General features: G+C 46.6%; 1 protein-coding gene across 2 annotated transcripts in view; it reads left to right on the forward strand.

The window, feature by feature from the left end:
* OGFOD3 (2-oxoglutarate and iron dependent oxygenase domain containing 3) overlaps positions 1–17,341 on the forward strand; it is a 149,928-nt gene that overhangs the window by 50,261 nt on the left and 82,326 nt on the right. For both annotated transcript variants that reach the window (XM_073559703.1, XM_073559702.1), the window contains exons 5-7: positions 5,379–5,443; positions 9,881–9,937; positions 10,648–10,801. In XM_073559703.1, coding sequence (XP_073415804.1) covers positions 5,379–5,443; positions 9,881–9,937; positions 10,648–10,801 — 276 coding nt within the window. The remainder of the gene's footprint in view (positions 1–5,378; positions 5,444–9,880; positions 9,938–10,647; positions 10,802–17,341) is intronic.

The following is a 17,341-nucleotide window of genomic DNA, read 5'->3' on the forward strand; positions in this document are numbered from 1 at the left end:
GCTCCTACCTTCTGTCTCCCCTGCCTTCCTCTATATACTACTGTTGCTCCTACCTTCTGTCTCCCCTGCCTTCCTCTATATACTACTGTTGCTCCTACCTTCTGTCTCCCCTGCCTTCCTCTATATACTACTGTTGCTCCTACCTTCTGTCTCCCCTGCCTTCCTCTATATACTACTGTTGCTCCTACCTTCTGTCTCCCCTGCCTTCCTCTATATACTACTGCTGCTCCTACCTTCTGTCTCCCCTGCCTTCCTCTATATACTACTGCTCCTCCTACCTTCTGTCTCCTCTGCCTTCCTCTATATACTACTGCTGCTCCTACCTTCTGTCTCCCCTGCCTTCCTCTATATTCTACTGTTGCTCCTACCTTCTGTCTCCCCTGCCTTCCTCTATATACTACTCTTGCTCCTACCTTCTGTCTCCCCTGCCTTCCTCTATATACTACTGTTGCTCCTACCTTCTGTCTCCCCTGCCTTCCTCTATATACTACTGTTGCTCCTACCTTCTGTCTCCCCTGCCTTCCTCTATATACTACTGCTGCTCCTACCTTCTGTCTCCCCTGCTTTCCTCTATATTCTACTGTTGTTCTTACCTTCTGTCTCCCCTGCCTTCCTCTATATACTACTGTTGCTCCTACCTTCTGTCTCCCCTGCCTTCCTCTATATAGTACTGTTGCTCCTACCTTCTGTCTCCCCTGCCTTCCTCTATATACTACTGCTGCTCCTACCTTCTGTCTCCCCTGCTTTCCTCTATATACTACTGTTGCTCCTACCTTCTGTCTTCCCTGCCTTCCTTTATATACTACTGTTGCTCCTACCTTCTGTCTCCCCGGCCTTCCTCTATATACTACTGCTGCTCCTACCTTCTGTCTCCCCTGCCTTCCTCTATATACTACTGCTGCTCCTACCTTCTGTCTTCCCTGCTTTCCTCTATATACTACTGTTGCTCCTACCTTCTGTCTCCCCTGCCTTCCTCTATATACTACTGCTGCTCCTACCTTCTGTCTTCCCTGCTTTCCTCTATATACTACTGTTGCTCCTACCTTCTGTCTCCCCTGCCTTCCTCTATATACTACTGCTGCTCCTACCTTCTGTCTCCCCTGCCTTCCTCTATATACTACTGCTGCTCCTACCTTCTGTCTCCCCTGCCTTCCTCTATATACTACTGCTGCTCCTACCTTCTGTCTTCCCTGCTTTCCTCTATATACTACTGTTGCTCCTACCTTCTGTCTTCCCTGCCTTCCTTTATATACTACTGTTGCTCCTACCTTCTGTCTCCCCTGCCTTCCTCTATATACTACTGCTGCTCCTACCTTCTGTCTCCCCTGCCTTCCTCTATATACTACTGTTGCTCCTACCTTCTGTCTCCCCTGCCTTCCTCTATATACTACTGCTCCTCCTACCTTCTGTCTCCTCTGCCTTCCTCTATATACTACTGCTGCTCCTACCTTCTGTCTCCCCTGCCTTCCTCTATATTCTACTGTTGCTCCTACCTTCTGTCTCCCCTGCCTTCCTCTATATACTACTGTTGCTCCTACCTTCTGTCTCCCCTGCCTTCCTCTATATACTACTGTTGCTCCTACCTTCTGTCTCCCCTGCCTTCCTCTATATAGTACTGTTGCTCCTACCTTCTGTCTCCCCTGCCTTCCTCTATATACTACTGCTGCTCCTACCTTCTGTCTCCCCTGCTTTCCTCTATATACTACTGTTGCTCCTACCTTCTGTCTTCCCTGCCTTCCTTTATATACTACTGTTGCTCCTACCTTCTGTCTCCCCGGCCTTCCTCTATATACTACTGCTGCTCCTACCTTCTGTCTCCCCTGCCTTCCTCTATATACTACTGCTGCTCCTACCTTCTGTCTTCCCTGCTTTCCTCTATATACTACTGTTGCTCCTACCTTCTGTCTCCCCTGCCTTCCTCTATATACTACTGCTGCTCCTACCTTCTGTCTTCCCTGCTTTCCTCTATATACTACTGTTGCTCCTACCTTCTGTCTCCCCTGCCTTCCTCTATATACTACTGCTGCTCCTACCTTCTGTCTCCCCTGCCTTCCTCTATATACTACTGCTGCTCCTACCTTCTGTCTCCCCTGCCTTCCTCTATATACTACTGCTGCTCCTACCTTCTGTCTTCCCTGCTTTCCTCTATATACTACTGTTGCTCCTACCTTCTGTCTTCCCTGCCTTCCTTTATATACTACTGTTGCTCCTACCTTCTGTCTCCCCTGCCTTCCTCTATATACTACTGCTGCTCCTACCTTCTGTCTCCCCTGCCTTCCTCTATATACTACTGTTGCTCCTACCTTCTGTCTCCCCTGCCTTCCTCTATGTACTACTGCTCCTCCTACCTTCTGTCTCCTCTGCCTTCCTCTATATACTACTGCTGCTCCTACCTTCTGTCTCCCCTGCCTTCCTCTATATTCTACTGTTGCTCCTACCTTCTGTCTCCCCTGCCTTCCTCTATATACTACTGTTGCTCCTACCTTCTGTCTCCCCTGCCTTCCTCTATATACTACTGTTGCTCCTACCTTCTGTCTCCCCTGCCTTCCTCTATATACTACTGTTGCTCCTACCTTCTGTCTCCCCTGCCTTCCTCTATATACTACTGTTGCTCCTACCTTCTGTCTCCCCTGCCTTCCTCTATATACTACTGTTGCTCCTACCTTCTGTCTCCCCTGCCTTCCTCTATATACTACTGTTGCTCCTACCTTCTGTCTCCCCTGCCTTCCTCTATATACTACTGCTGCTCCTACCTTCTGTCTCCCCTGCTTTCCTCTATATACTACTGCTCCTCCTACCTTCTGTCTCCTCTCCCTTCCTCTATATACTACTGCTGCTCCTACCTTCTGTCTCCCCTGCCTTCCTCTATATTCTACTGTTGCTCCTACCTTCTGTCTCCCCTGCCTTCCTCTATATACTACTCTTGCTCCTACCTTCTGTCTGCCCTGCCTTCCTCTATATACTACTGTTGCTCCTACCTTCTGTCTCCCCTGCCTTCCTCTATATACTACTGTTGCTCCTACCTTCTGTCTCCCCTGCCTTCCTCTATATACTACTGCTGCTCCTACCTTCTGTCTCCCCTGCTTTCCTCTATATTCTACTGTTGTTCTTACCTTCTGTCTCCCCTGCCTTCCTCTATGTACTACTGTTGCTCCTACCTTCTGTCTCCCCTGCCTTCCTCTATATAGTACTGTTGCTCCTACCTTCTGTCTCCCCTGCCTTCCTCTATATACTACTGCTGCTCCTACCTTCTGTCTCCCCTGCTTTCCTCTATATACTACTGTTGCTCCTACCTTCTGTCTTCCCTGCCTTACTTTATATACTACTGTTGCTCCTACCTTCTGTCTCCCCTGCCTTCCTCTATATTCTACTGTTGCTCCTACCTTCTGTCTCCCCTGCCTTCCTCTATATACTACTCTTGCTCCTACCTTCTGTCTGCCCTGCCTTCCTCTATATACTACTGTTGCTCCTACGTTCTGTCTCCCCTGCCTTCCTCTATATACTACTGTTGCTCCTACCTTCTGTCTCCCCTGCCTTCCTCTATATACTACTGCTGCTCCTACCTTCTGTCTCCCCTGCTTTCCTCTATATTCTACTGTTGTTCTTACCTTCTGTCTCCCCTGCCTTCCTCTATGTACTACTGTTGCTCCTACCTTCTGTCTCCCCTGCCTTCCTCTATATAGTACTGTTGCTCCTACCTTCTGTCTCCCCTGCCTTCCTCTATATACTACTGCTGCTCCTACCTTCTGTCTCCCCTGCTTTCCTCTATATACTACTGTTGCTCCTACCTTCTGTCTTCCCTGCCTTACTTTATATACTACTGTTGCTCCTACCTTCTGTCTCCCCTGCCTTCCTCTATATACTACTGCTGCTCCTACCTTCTGTCTCCCCTGCCTTCCTCTATATACTACTGCTGCTCCTACCTTCTGTCTTCCCTGCTTTCCTCTATATACTACTGTTGCTCCTACCTTCTGTCTCCCCTGCCTTCCTCTATATACTGCTGCTGCTCCTACCTTCTGTCTTCCCTGCTTTCCTCTATATACTACTGTTGCTCCTACCTTCTGTCTCCCCTGCCTTCCTCTATATACTACTGCTGCTCCTACCTTCTGTCTCCCCTGCCTTCCTCTATATACTACTGCTGCTCCTACCTTCTGTCTCCCCTGCCTTCCTCTATATACTACTGCTGCTCCTACCTTCTGTCTTCCCTGCTTTCCTCTATATACTACTGTTGCTCCTACCTTCTGTCTTCCCTGCCTTCCTTTATATACTACTGTTGCTCCTACCTTCTGTCTCCCCTGCCTTCCTCTATATACTACTGCTGCTCCTACCTTCTGTCTCCCCTGCCTTCCTCTATATACTACTGCTGCTCCTACCTTCTGTCTTCCCTGCTTTCCTCTATATACTACTGTTGCTCCTACCTTCTGTCTCCCCTGCCTTCCTCTATATACTACTGCTGCTCCTACCTTCTGTCTCCCCTGCCTTCCTCTATATACTTCTGTCTTCCCTGCCTTCCTCTTTATACTACTGCTGCTCCTACCTTCTGTCTCCTCTGCCTTCCTCTATATACTACTGCTGCTCCTACCTTCTGTCTCCCCTGCTTTCCTCTATATACTACTGCTGCTCCTACCTTCTGTCTCCCCTGCTTTCCTCTATATTCTACTGTTGCTATTACCTTCTGTCTCCCCTGCTTTCCTCTATATACTACTGTTGCTCCTATCCTCTGTCTCCCCTGCCTTCCTCTATATACTACTGCTGCTCCTACCTTCTGTCTCCTCTGCTTTCCTCTATATACTACTGTTGCTCCTACCCTGTCTCCTCTGCTTTCCTCTATATACTACTGTTGCTCCTACCCTGTCTCCTCTGCATATCTCCCTTTCAATGACAGGCAATCCAAATAGTAGATTTTTTTACATATTAGTAAAATTAAATTTATTTTTAGTTATAGCAAACTTCTGATAATCCATCAATTTTTAAGACAGACCAGAGTATATGGTGGTGCAACCAGGCTAAGGTCAATTCCATCCAATCTAGCAATGTATTATTTTTTCAGATCATCGGATGGAGCTTTCTGTACTTTTTACTTTTTAATCTGTAGTCAATTTTTGATTGTGTTTTAAATTTTTTTAAAATTTTTTATTTAAACAAGTTTTTATTCGCGAGATATAATTTTCTGCCTATGAAATGAGACGCGTCACCACTACTCATATCCGACACGTTAAGTGCGGAAAGTGCGGCTGCTGACCTGAGCATCTGCCGCAGTGGGCATTCAGGTGGCATCATTTCCCAGAAGCCTCTGCTATGACAGCACGTGGCGGTAAAGACTCCAGCAGTTAGCGGTCGGTATGTAACGTACAATCTTATCCCTCTGTGTTTTCCAGGCATCTATTCTAGACCTGCATTCGGGAGCGCTGTCAATGGGGAAGAATTTTGTAAATATCTATCGGTGAGTCCTCACAGCCGGCATTTTCTGAATTTCTTTCGCCTTCCTTCTCTTTCCCACTCCTTTCACATTCCCACCGCCCTCTATTGTTACACCGCTACACCATTCCATTCACAATCTTGGCTTGCTTTCTTGTTCCTAGCATCATTCCACCTAACTTTCATAATTTACTTGTATCTATCGATAGTGGATGTAAAAAGTCTACACACCCCTGTTAAAATGCCAGGTTTTTTATCCCCCTATTTCAGATCTTTTTTTTTTCCCTATGTGATTGTCCCACATTTTCTATACAAATCTATTGAGAAACAAACTGAAATTCTTTTGAGAGGGAGAATATAAACAACAAAACTAAAAATAATAGGGTTGCATAAGTATTAATACCCTTGATGAATCCGGTGCCTGAATGCTAACATTAATTCAAAGGGTACTTAAAAAAGTACTAACAAATCAGTATTATTTCAGGGATGTGTATATTTATGCAACAACATTACATAGTTATACATACTGAAAAAAGGCAGGTCCATCAAGTTCACCCTTTTTCCACCAGTTTCCAGACATTCTCAATCGATATTAAGCATTATTTTCCACAGACTGACTGCTCTAACTGTAAAGAACCCTCTCCAATATATCCATTTTTTATATACAAATTAAAAAAAAAGAAAAATCACACCTGGGTGTGTAGACTTTTAATATCCTCATACATGTGTAAATATACATACACAGTGTTCAGCATATATGAGTACATCCCAAAAGATTTCTCAGAAAACCTTTTAGTTTTCTTACAGAATCAATATTTTCTATTTTTCTATGGGACACCATACTACAAAATACTCCCACAAATGTGGTCGATTGATTACAAACAAGGTTTGTTCTTTTGTACAATTCCCCCCCCCCCCCCAATAAAAATTCCAAACAAATTTATTCAAGACCATGTTGCAAAAATGATTACACCCCAGTCAAAGTCTTAGGAACAAAGCTAAAGTTTAGACAACAAAATGCTAATTAACAAAAATTCAACCACAGTCAAGTCTGATTATTCATTACACAGGCATTCAGCAGACTGGTGACTATAAAAGCAATGTCAGCAATGGCACCACATGGAAGAGAAATTTTACAAAACCTGAGAAAGAAAATTATTTCTTTACACAAGAAAGGTGAAGTCTGCAAGAAGATCAGTAAAGAATTACTTATCAGATAGATACTGGAGCAAAAGTGTTACAGAAATGTAACAACAAAAGAACTGCAACCATCTTAAGCCCCCGTTACACACTGCGATATCGCTAGCAATATCGCTGTAAAGTCACCGATTTTGTGACGTTGCAGCGATATTGCTAGCGATATCTCTGCATGTGATACTTACCTCCGACCGGCTCACCCGCTGGTTATCGCTGATTGCGTGAGAAGCTCCTGGACCATTCCTCGTCGGCCACTTCCTGCGGCGCTTCCAGTGGCGCCGACGAGCGAGGCGTGCAGCCGGGCGGGAGGACGCAGGATCGCCGCGTCTGACAGGTAAGTAGCGATCCCCGACCCCAGCGATGTCGCTGGTGAGATCTGCCTGTGTGGCAGCTCACTAGCGACCACCTAGCGATGCACCAGCGATCCTGACCGCGTCATATCGCTGGTCGGGATCGCTGGTGCATCGCTAGGTGTAACGGTACCCTTACAGAGAGTTTCAGGCCTACCATGGAAGTTATCACCTAAACAGGAGTGTCTTCTGATAAGAAGTGTTAAAGGCAATAGCATGCAAAATACTAATTAACAAGAATTCAATTCATAGTGAAGTCTAATTATTCATTACACAGGCATCCAGCAGAGAGGTGACTTTAAAAGGGTGTTACTTAACAAATATAACCCTTCCTTTTCCATGCTGTCAGTAATGGCACCACATGGAAGAGAAATGTCACTAGACCCGAGAAAGAAAATAATTTCTTTACAAAAGAAAGGTGAAGGCTACAAGAAGATCAGTAAAGATTTACTTATCAGATAGATACTGGAGCAAAAGCGTTACAAATATGTAACAACCATAGAACTGCAACCATCTCGCAGAGACATCTGGGCGACCATGGAAGTTACCACCTAAAATGAGTCCTCTTCTGGTGAGAAGGGATGAAGGAAATAGTCTGCACCTAGCTAAAGATGTAGAAAGCAAAATCGGGGTGATTGTTTCCCGTGACACAATACGGTGTACACTGCAGAGGAATTCAGTGCAGTCCCTTTATGCTACATTTACAACCGCTCAGCGGTGATTTATTACCAATTATGCGCTGTAATACCCTGCATGACTGAATATGGCCGAGACACAGAAGATAGATTGTGCAGTTCACCTGGAAAATGGCCTGGCAAGCTGCAGAATCTGTCATCTTCTCATTAAAAATTCGTAATATCCACTTCTCGTGTCTGGCCATCACCTTACTCTCCTGCCATACATCTTAGGACGACACAGGGAAATGGTGATTTTTAAGAATTCTCTAAACTTACCATAACTTCATGACTTCTTCCAGTTTTTAAGGGTTGCACAAAAAACAACCAAAAACAAGTACCAAGTATTGAAAAAGATGTAAATGTCACACTTTTAATATCAGGAGTTAGTTTTCTTATACGCGGTTCAAAACCCCCTCCATAGACATGAGTTGCATGATAAAATTCTGCCAGTCTGCTGCCACCAGCAGGGGGAGCTCCCCATCTTCCTGCAGACAGTTTTCCTATAGAGCTCTACAGTCATGGCCAAAAGTTTAGAGAATTACACAAATATTATATTTTCACATGATCTGCTGCCCTCTGGTTTTTATGTGTGTTTGTCAGATGTTTTTATCACATACAGAAATATAATTGCAATCATATTATGACTAACAAAAGGTTATATTGACAGTTAGAATGAGTTAATACAGCAAGTCAATATTTGCAGTGTTGACCCTTCTTCTTCAGGACCTCAGCAATTCTCCCTGGCATGCTCTCAATCAACTTCTGGATCAAATCCTGACTGATAGCAGTCCATTCTTGCAAAATCAATGCTTTTATTTTGTCTAAATTTGAAGGTTTTTGTTTGTCCACTCGTCTCTTGATGATTGACCACAAGTTCTCAATGGGATTAAGATCTGTGGAGTTTCCAGGCCATGGTCCCAAAATCTCAATGTTTTGTTCCCTGAGCCATTTAGTTATCACCTTTGCTTTATGGCAAGGTGCTCCATCATGTTGAAAAAGGCATTGTTGATCGCCAAACTGCTCTTGGACGGTTGGGAGAAGTTGCTCTTGGAGGACATTCTGGTACCATTCTTTATTCATGGCTGTGTTTTTAGGCAAGACTGAGAGAGAGCCCATTCCCTTGGCTGAGAAGCCACCCCACACATGAATGGTTTCAGGATGCTTGACAGTTGGCATGAGACAAGACTGGTGGTAGCGCTCACCTGGTCTTCTCCGAATAAGCCGTTTTCCAGATGTCCCAAACAATCGAAAAGGGGATTCATCAGAGAAAATGACTTTACCCCAGTCCTCAGCAGTCCACTCCCTGTACCTCTTGCAGAATATCAGTCTGTCCATGATGTTTTTCCTGGAGAGAAGTGGTTTCTTTGCTGCCCTCCTTGAGACCAGGCCTTGCTCCAATAGTCTCCGCCTCACAGTGCGTGCAGATGCACTCACACCTGCCTGCTGCCATTCCTGAGCAAACTCTGCACTGCTGGTAGCCCGATCCGCAGCTGAAACACTTTTAAGAGACGGTTCTGGCGCTTGCTGGTCTTTCTTGGGCGCCCTGGAGCCTTTTTGGCAACAAGGGAACCTCTCTCCTTGAAGTTCTTGATGATGCGATAGATTGTTGACTGAGGTGCAATCTTTCTAGCTGCGATACTCTTCCCTGTTAGGCCATTTTTGTGCAGTGCAATGATGACTGCACGTGTTTCTTTAGAGATAACCATGGTTAACAGAAGAGAAACAATGATGCCAAGCACCAGCCTCCTTTTAAAGTGTCCAGTGGTGTCATTCTTACTTAATCATGACAGATTGATCTCCAGCCCTGTCCTCATCAACACCCACACCTGTGTTAATGGAGCAATCACTGAAACGATGTTAGCTGTCCTTTTAAGGCAGGGCTGCAATGATGTTGAAATGTGTTTTGGGGGATAAAGTTAATTTTCTAGGCAAATATTGACTTTGCAAGTAATTGCTGTTAAGCTGATCACTCTTTATAACATTCTGGAGTATATGCAAATTGCCATTAGAAAAAATGAAGCAGTAGACTTTGTAAAAATTAATATTTGTGTCATTCTCTAAACTTTTGGCCATGACTGTATGTATGACCAGTATGCAGTAAGATCTTCAGCTCCCCCTAGTGGTGGTCGAAAACAGAACATTGTCATTTCATTGTCTTTCCACGCAGAAGGTTTGACGCTTTGTATCACAACACTTTCAGTTCTTTTACCCCACTAATCCCTCTTTTTCTTTTTGCAGGTATTATGGAGAGCAGATGAAGGATGTTCTGACTGAGGAGGATTTCCAGCTGTATCGGTAAATTATTTATTTCCTTCATAGTGGTAGTACATAACTGGCGTAAACACAGCTGCTTTTTCCAGAAGAGCGCCAGACTTATGCTCAGGTTGTGTGAGGTATTGCAGCTATGAAGTGAATGGAGATGAGCTGCAGTAACACACACCACCTGCGGTCAGGAGTGGCTCTGTTTTTGGACTGCTGTTACTAAATAGGTATGATTCTTATACACGCAAGTGTCTCCAGTGCTAGTCCTGTGTCATATCCAAGGGGTCTTCGCATCAGGAAGCTCGGCTGGATGGTCCTGTAGGATTAGACTCCTCAGTTAATGTTATTAAGTGCAGGCTATTAGTGTTGACCGACACTAAGTGTGCTCGGAGTAGTCCCACGGGGTAAGCAGGCGGCGGTGCAATCACTCAGCGCCACTAACGCATTTACAGACTCGCTTCCTCTTTAATTAGGCTGATTAGCGCAGAGATTTAGTGCCGACATCCACATGAGGCCGAGCGCGGGCGGTGGTAATGAGGCCGATCGATCAGGGACACACTGGCATCTGGATTGGTGTGTGTTAGATACGCCGTATCCTGGTGGTACTGTGGCATTGATGCACGCGATTACCGTATACACCCGGATGGGACGGCTAGTTTTATCTCCCACTGTGCAATACGGCAGCACATGTCTACATCAGGTCATGTTCCTCATTCCCCCCTCTTGTCACTGTCCCCTCGCAGTAACGTGAGGCGCAGGATCCAGCAGGAAATCGCCAGGACGTTCCATCTCGATGCCAGCGCTTTACATCTCACCAAACCCACCTTCTTCTCCCGCATGAACAGCTCCGAGGCCAAGACCACTCATGACGAGTACTGGCATCCGCACATCGACAAGGTGAGGAGACCCAGCCTGGGATAACCACTACGGGCAGCGCATCTAGTGCCCATGGGGACCACCACTGGGTGGCATCAGTGCACTTCTCCCCTTTCCCAATGTCGGATTGCGCTTGTCACGTGCCAGATCTCCCTTATTCAAGTCGCTGTGGATGGGACACAGCAGCACAGAGTATCTCAGGAGCGCAGTGACTCCTCAAAGGGCAATTATGGGATGTCAGGAGGACGGGGTCTCGTGTGTCTGAGAATGGGGACTAGAAGAGAGCAGGGTCCACCAGCTGTGCAGAGGGTTTAAGGAGAGGCAGTGCTTTTTAATTTTGTGGATGTAAGTAACTGTACATGTGTGCAACTGGATAAAGGGAAGGGAGGAATGCAGGAACATGTAGAGAGCAGGATACCCTAGCAGCACAGAGTATTTCAGGATGGCTCAGAATCATTATGCGGTGAACACAGCACAGAGTATATCAGGGTTGGATTAAATATGATGGCTCAGTGCCATTATGAGGTGAGCTGCTTCCCCAGCAGCACAGAGTATTTCAGGAGAGGGTTAGGTGTGATGGCTCAGTGCCATTATGAGGTGAGCTGCTTCCTCTGCAGCACAGAGTATTTCAGGAGAGGGTTAGATGTGATGGCTCAGTGCCGTTATGAGGTGAGCTGCTTCCTCTGCAGCACAGAGTATTTCAGGAGAGGGTTAGGTGTGATGGCTCAGTGCCGTTATGAGGTGAGCTGCTTCCTCTGCAGCACAGAGTATTTCAGGAGAGGGTTAGGTGTGATGGCTCAGTGCCATTATGAGGTGAGCTGCTTCCTCTGCAGCACAGAGTATTTCAGGAGAGGGTTAGGTGTGATGGCTCAGTGCCATTATGAGGTGAGCTGCTTCCTCTGCAGCACAGAGTATTTCAGGAGAGGGTTAGGTGTGATGGCTCAGTGCCATTATGAGGTGAGCTGCTTCCTCTGCAGCACAGAGTATTTCAGGAGAGGGTTAGATGTGATGGCTCAGTGCCGTTATGAGGTGAGCTGCTTCCTCTGCAGCACAGAGTATTTCAGGAGATGGTTAGGTGTGATGGCTCAGTGCCGTTATGAGGTGAGCTGCTTCCCCAGCAGCACAGAGTATTTCAGGAGAGGGTTAGATGTGATGGCTCAGTGCCATTATGAGGTGAGCTGCTTCCTCTGCAGCACAGAGTATTTCAGGAGAGGGTTAGATGTGATGGCTCAGTGCCATTATGAGGTGAGCTGCTTCCCCAGCAGCACAGAGTATTTCAGGAGAGGGTTAGATGTGATGGCTCAGTGCCATTATGAGATGAGCTGCTTCCTCTGCAGCACAGAGTATTTTAGGAGATGGTTAGATGTGATGGCTCAGTGCCGTTATGAGGTGAGCTGCTTCCCCAGCAGCACAGAGTATTTCAGGAGATGGTTAGATGTGATGGCTCAGTGCCATTATGAGGTGAGCTGCTTCCTCTGCAGCACAGAGTATTTCAGGAGAGGGTTAGATGTGATGGCTCAGTGCCATTATGAGGTGAACTGCTTCCTCTGCAGCACAGAGTATTTCAGGAGATGGTTAGGTGTGATGGCTCAGTGCCGTTATGAGGTGAGCTGCTTCCCCAGCAGCACAGAGTATTTCAGGAGAGGGTTAGATGTGATGGCTCAGTGCCATTATGAGGTGAGCTGCTTCCTCTGCAGCACAGAGTATTTCAGGAGAGGGTTAGATGTGATGGCTCAGTGCCATTATGAGGTGAGCTGCTTCCCCAGCAGCACAGAGTATTTCAGGAGAGGGTTAGATGTGATGGCTCAGTGCCATTATGAGATGAGCTGCTTCCTCTGCAGCACAGAGTATTTTAGGAGATGGTTAGATGTGATGGCTCAGTGCCGTTATGAGGTGAGCTGCTTCCCCAGCAGCACAGAGTATTTCAGGAGATGGTTAGATGTGATGGCTCAGTGCCATTATGAGGTGAGCTGCTTCCTCTGCAGCACAGAGTATTTCAGGAGAGGGTTAGATGTGATGGCTCAGTGCCATTATGAGGTGAACTGCTTCCTCTGCAGCACAGAGTATTTCAGGAGATGGTTAGGTGTGATGGCTCAGTGCTGTTATGAGGTGAGCTGCTTCCTCTGCAGCACAGAGTATTTCAGGAGATGGTTAGGTGTGATGGCTCAGTGCCATTATGAGGTGAGCTGCTTCCTCTGCAGCACAGAGTATTTCAGGAGAGGGTTAGATGTGATGGCTCAGTGCCATTATGAGGTGAGCTGCTTCCTCTGCAGCACAGAGTATTTCAGGAGATGGTTAGGTGTGATGGCTCAGTGCTGTTATGAGGTGAGCTGCTTCCTTTGCAGCACAGAGTATTTCAGGAGATGGTTAGATGTGATGGCTCAGTGCCGTTATGAGGTGAACTGCTTCCTCTGCAGCACAGAGTATTTCAGGAGAGGGTTAGATGTGATGGCTCAGTGCCATTATGAGGTGAACTGCTTCCTCTGCAGCACAGAGTATTTCAGGAGATGGTTAGGTGTGATGGCTCAGTGCTGTTATGAGGTGAGCTGCTTCCTCTGCAGCACAGAGTATTTCAGGAGATGGTTAGGTGTGATGGCTCAGTGCCATTATGAGGTGAGCTGCTTCCTCTGCTACACAGAGTATTTCAGGAGATGGTTAGGTGTGATGGCTCAGTGCCATTATGAGGTGAGCTGCTTCCTTTGCAGCACAGAGTATTTCAGGAGATGGTTAGATGTGATGGCTCAGTGCCGTTATGAGGTGAACTGCTTCCTCTGCAGCACAGAGTATTTCAGGAGAGGGTTAGATGTGATGGCTCAGTGCCATTATGAGGTGAACTGCTTCCTCTGCAGCACAGAGTATTTCAGGAGATGGTTAGGTGTGATGGCTCAGTGCTGTTATGAGGTGAGCTGCTTCCTCTGCAGCACAGAGTATTTCAGGAGATGGTTAGGTGTGATGGCTCAGTGCCATTATGAGGTGAGCTGCTTCCTCTGCAGCACAGAGTATTTCAGGAGAGGGTTAGATGTGATGGCTCAGTGCCATTATGAGGTGAACTGCTTCCTCTGCAGCACAGAGTATTTCAGGAGAGGGTTAGGTGTGATGGCTCAGTGCCGTTATGAGGTGAGATGCTTCCTCTGCAGCACAGAGTATTTCAGGAGATGGTTAGGTGTGATGGCTCAGTGCCATTATGAGATGAGCTCCTTCCTCTGCAGCACAGAGTATTTTAGGAGATGGTTAGATGTGATGGCTCAGTGCCGTTATGAGGTGAGCTGCTTCCTCTGCAGCACAGAGTATTTCAGGAGATGGTTAGGTGTGATGGCTCAGTGCCATTATGAGGTGAGCTGCTTCCTCTGCAGCACAGAGTATTTCAGGAGAGGGTTAGATGTGATGGCTCAGTGCCATTATGAGGTGAGCTGCTTCCTCTGCAGCACAGAGTATTTCAGGAGATGGTTAGGTGTGATGGCTCTCTGCCATTATGAGGTGAGCTGCTTCCTCTGCAGCACAGAGTATTTCAGGAGAGGGTTAGATGTGATGGCTCAGTGCCGTTATGAGGTGAGCTGCTTCCTCTGCAGCACAGAGTATTTTAGGAGAGGGTTAGGTGTGATGGCTCAGTGCCATTATGAGGTGAGATGCTTCCCCAGCAGCACAGAGTATTTCAGGAGAGGGTTAGATGTGATGGCTCAGTGCCGTTATGAGGTGAGCTGCTTCCCCAGCAGCACAGAGTATTTCAGGAGAGGGTTAGATGTGATGGCTCAGTGCCATTATGAGATGAGCTGCTTCCTCTGCAGCACAGAGTATTTCAGGAGAGGGTTAGATGTGATGGCTCAGTTCCATTATGAGGTGAGATGCTTCCCCAGCAGCACAGAGTATTTCAGGAGAGGGTTAGATGTGATGGCTCAGTGCCATTATGAGGTGAACTACTTTCTCTGCAGCACAGAGTATTTCAGGAGAGGGTTAGATGTGATGGCTCAGTGCCATTATGAGGTGAGCTGCTTCCTCTGCAGCACAGAGTATTTCAGGAGAGGGTTAGATGTGATGGCTCAGTGCCGTTATGAGGTGAGCTGCCTCCTTTGCGGCACAGAGTATTTCAGGAGATGGTTAGATGTGATGGCTCACTGCCATTATGAGATGAGCTGCTTCCTCTGCAGCACAGAGTATTTTAGGAGAGGGTTAGATGTGATGGCTCAGTGCCGTTATGAGGTGAGCTGCTTCCCCAGCAGCACAGAGTATTTCAGGAGACGGTTAGATGTGATGGCTCAGTGCCATTATGAGATGAGCTGCTTCCTCTGCAGCACAGAGTATTTCAGGAGAGGGTTAGATGTGATGGCTCAGTTCCATTATGAGGTGAGATGCTTCCCCAGCAGCACAGAGTATTTCAGGAGAGGGTTAGATGTGATGGCTCAGTGCCATTATGAGGTGAACTACTTTCTCTGCAGCACAGAGTATTTCAGGAGAGGGTTAGATGTGATGGCTCAGTGCCATTATGAGGTGAGCTGCTTCCTCTGCAGCACAGAGTATTTCAGGAGAGGGTTAGATGTGATGGCTCAGTGCCGTTATGAGGTGAGCTGCCTCCTTTGCGGCACAGAGTATTTCAGGAGATGGTTAGATGTGATGGCTCAGTGCCATTATGAGGTGAGCTGCTTCCTCTGCAGCACAGAGTATTTCAGGAGATGGTTAGATGTGATGGCTCAGTGCCATTATGAGGTGAACTGCTTCCTCTGCGGCACAGAGTATTTTGGGAGATGGTTAGATGTGATGGCTCAGTGCCGTAATGAGGTGAGCTGCTTCCTCTGCAGCACAGAGTATTTCAGGAGATAGTTAGATGTGATGGCTCAGTGCTGTAATGAGGTGAGCTGCTTCCTTTGCAGCACAGAGTATTTCAGGAGAGGGTTAGGTGTGATGGCTCAGTGCCATTATGAGGTGAGATGCTTCCTTTGCAGCACAGAGTATTTCAGGAGATGGTTAGATGTGATGGCTCAGTGCCGTTATGAGGTGAGCTGCTTCCTTTGCAGCACAGAGTATTTCAGGAGAGGGTTAGGTGTGATGGCTCAGTGCCATTATGAGGTGAGATGCTTCCTTTGCAGCACAGAGTATTTCAGGAGATGGTTAGATGTGATGGCTCAGTGCCGTTATGAGATGAGCTGCTTCCTCTGCGGCACAGATTATTTCAGGATAATAATAATAATACATTTTATTTCTATAGCGCCGACATATTCCGCAGCACTTTACATTTCGGAGGGGATTTGTACAGACAATAGACATTACAGCATAACAATAATCACATAAATCATAACAGATACCAAGAGGAATGAGGGCCCTGCTCGCAAGCTTACTGTCTATGAGGAAAAAAGGTAGACACGAAAGGTGGGTGGTAACAGTTGCCCTGATTGTATGGACCAGCCATAATGTTAAGTGTGTAACAGTACAGACACAGAGGGCTAATGGATGCATAAAGCATGTGGGAACATGATATGGGGAACCTGGTTATGGTAAAACTTTTGGCTGTGCCACACAGGGATAGATTAGGTTAATATGTTGAGACGATAGGCCAGTCTGAATAAATGCGTTTTCAGGGCACGCTTAAAATTGTAGGGATTGGGGACTATTTGTATTGACCTGGGAAGTGCATTCCAAAGAATTGGCACAGCACGTGTATAGTCTTGGAGACGGGAGTGGGAGGTTCTGATTATTGAGGATGCTAACCTCAGGTCATCAGCAGAGCGAAGGGTGCGGGTAGGGTGGTATACTGAAACAAGGGAGGAGATGTAGGGTGGTGCTGAGCCATGGAGGGCTTTGTGGGTGAGAGTAATAATTTTGTACTGGATTCTGGAGTGGATGGGTAGCCAGTGTAATGACTGGCACAAGGTAGAGGCATCGGTGTAACGATTGGCGAGGAATATGATCCTGGCTGCAGCATTCAAGACAGATTGGAGGGGGGAAAGTTTGGTAAGAGGGAGACCGATTAGTAGAGAGTTACAATAGTCCAGACGAGAATGAATAAGAGAAACAGTAAGAATTTTTGTAGAGTCAAAGGTAAGAAAAGGTCGAATTCTAGAAATGTTTTTGAGATGCATATGACAAGAGCGAGCCAGTGATCAGATGTGGGGGCAAAGGAAAGCACGGAGTCAAGTATGACCCCAAGACAGCGGGCATGTTGCTGGAGAGTAATAGTAGAACCACACACGGAAATGGCAATGTCGGGTATAGGTGAATTAGTAGAGGGAGGAAACACAAGGAGTTCAGTCTTTGACAGGTTCAGTTTCAGATATAGTGAGGACATGATGTTAGACACAGCGTTTAGACAATCGCCGGTGTTTTCTAGAAAGGCTGGCATGATGTCAGGAGAAGAAGCGTATAATTGGGTGTCATCAGCATAGAGATGGTACTGGAAACCAAATCTACTGATTGTTTGACCAATAGGGGCAGTGTACAAGGAGAAGAGGAGGGGGTCTAGAACCGATCGTTGAGCAACCCCAACAGTAAGGGGAAGGTGAGAGGAGGAGGAACCAGCAAAAGATACAGTAAAGGAGCGGTCAGAGAGATAGGAGGAGAACCAGGAGAGAA

The sequence above is a fragment of the Dendrobates tinctorius genome, unplaced genomic scaffold, assembly GCF_039654945.1.
Source record: "Dendrobates tinctorius isolate UK_male_01 unplaced genomic scaffold, ASM3965494v1 ptg000014l, whole genome shotgun sequence".
NCBI classification, from domain to species: Eukaryota; Metazoa; Chordata; class Amphibia; order Anura; family Dendrobatidae; genus Dendrobates; species Dendrobates tinctorius.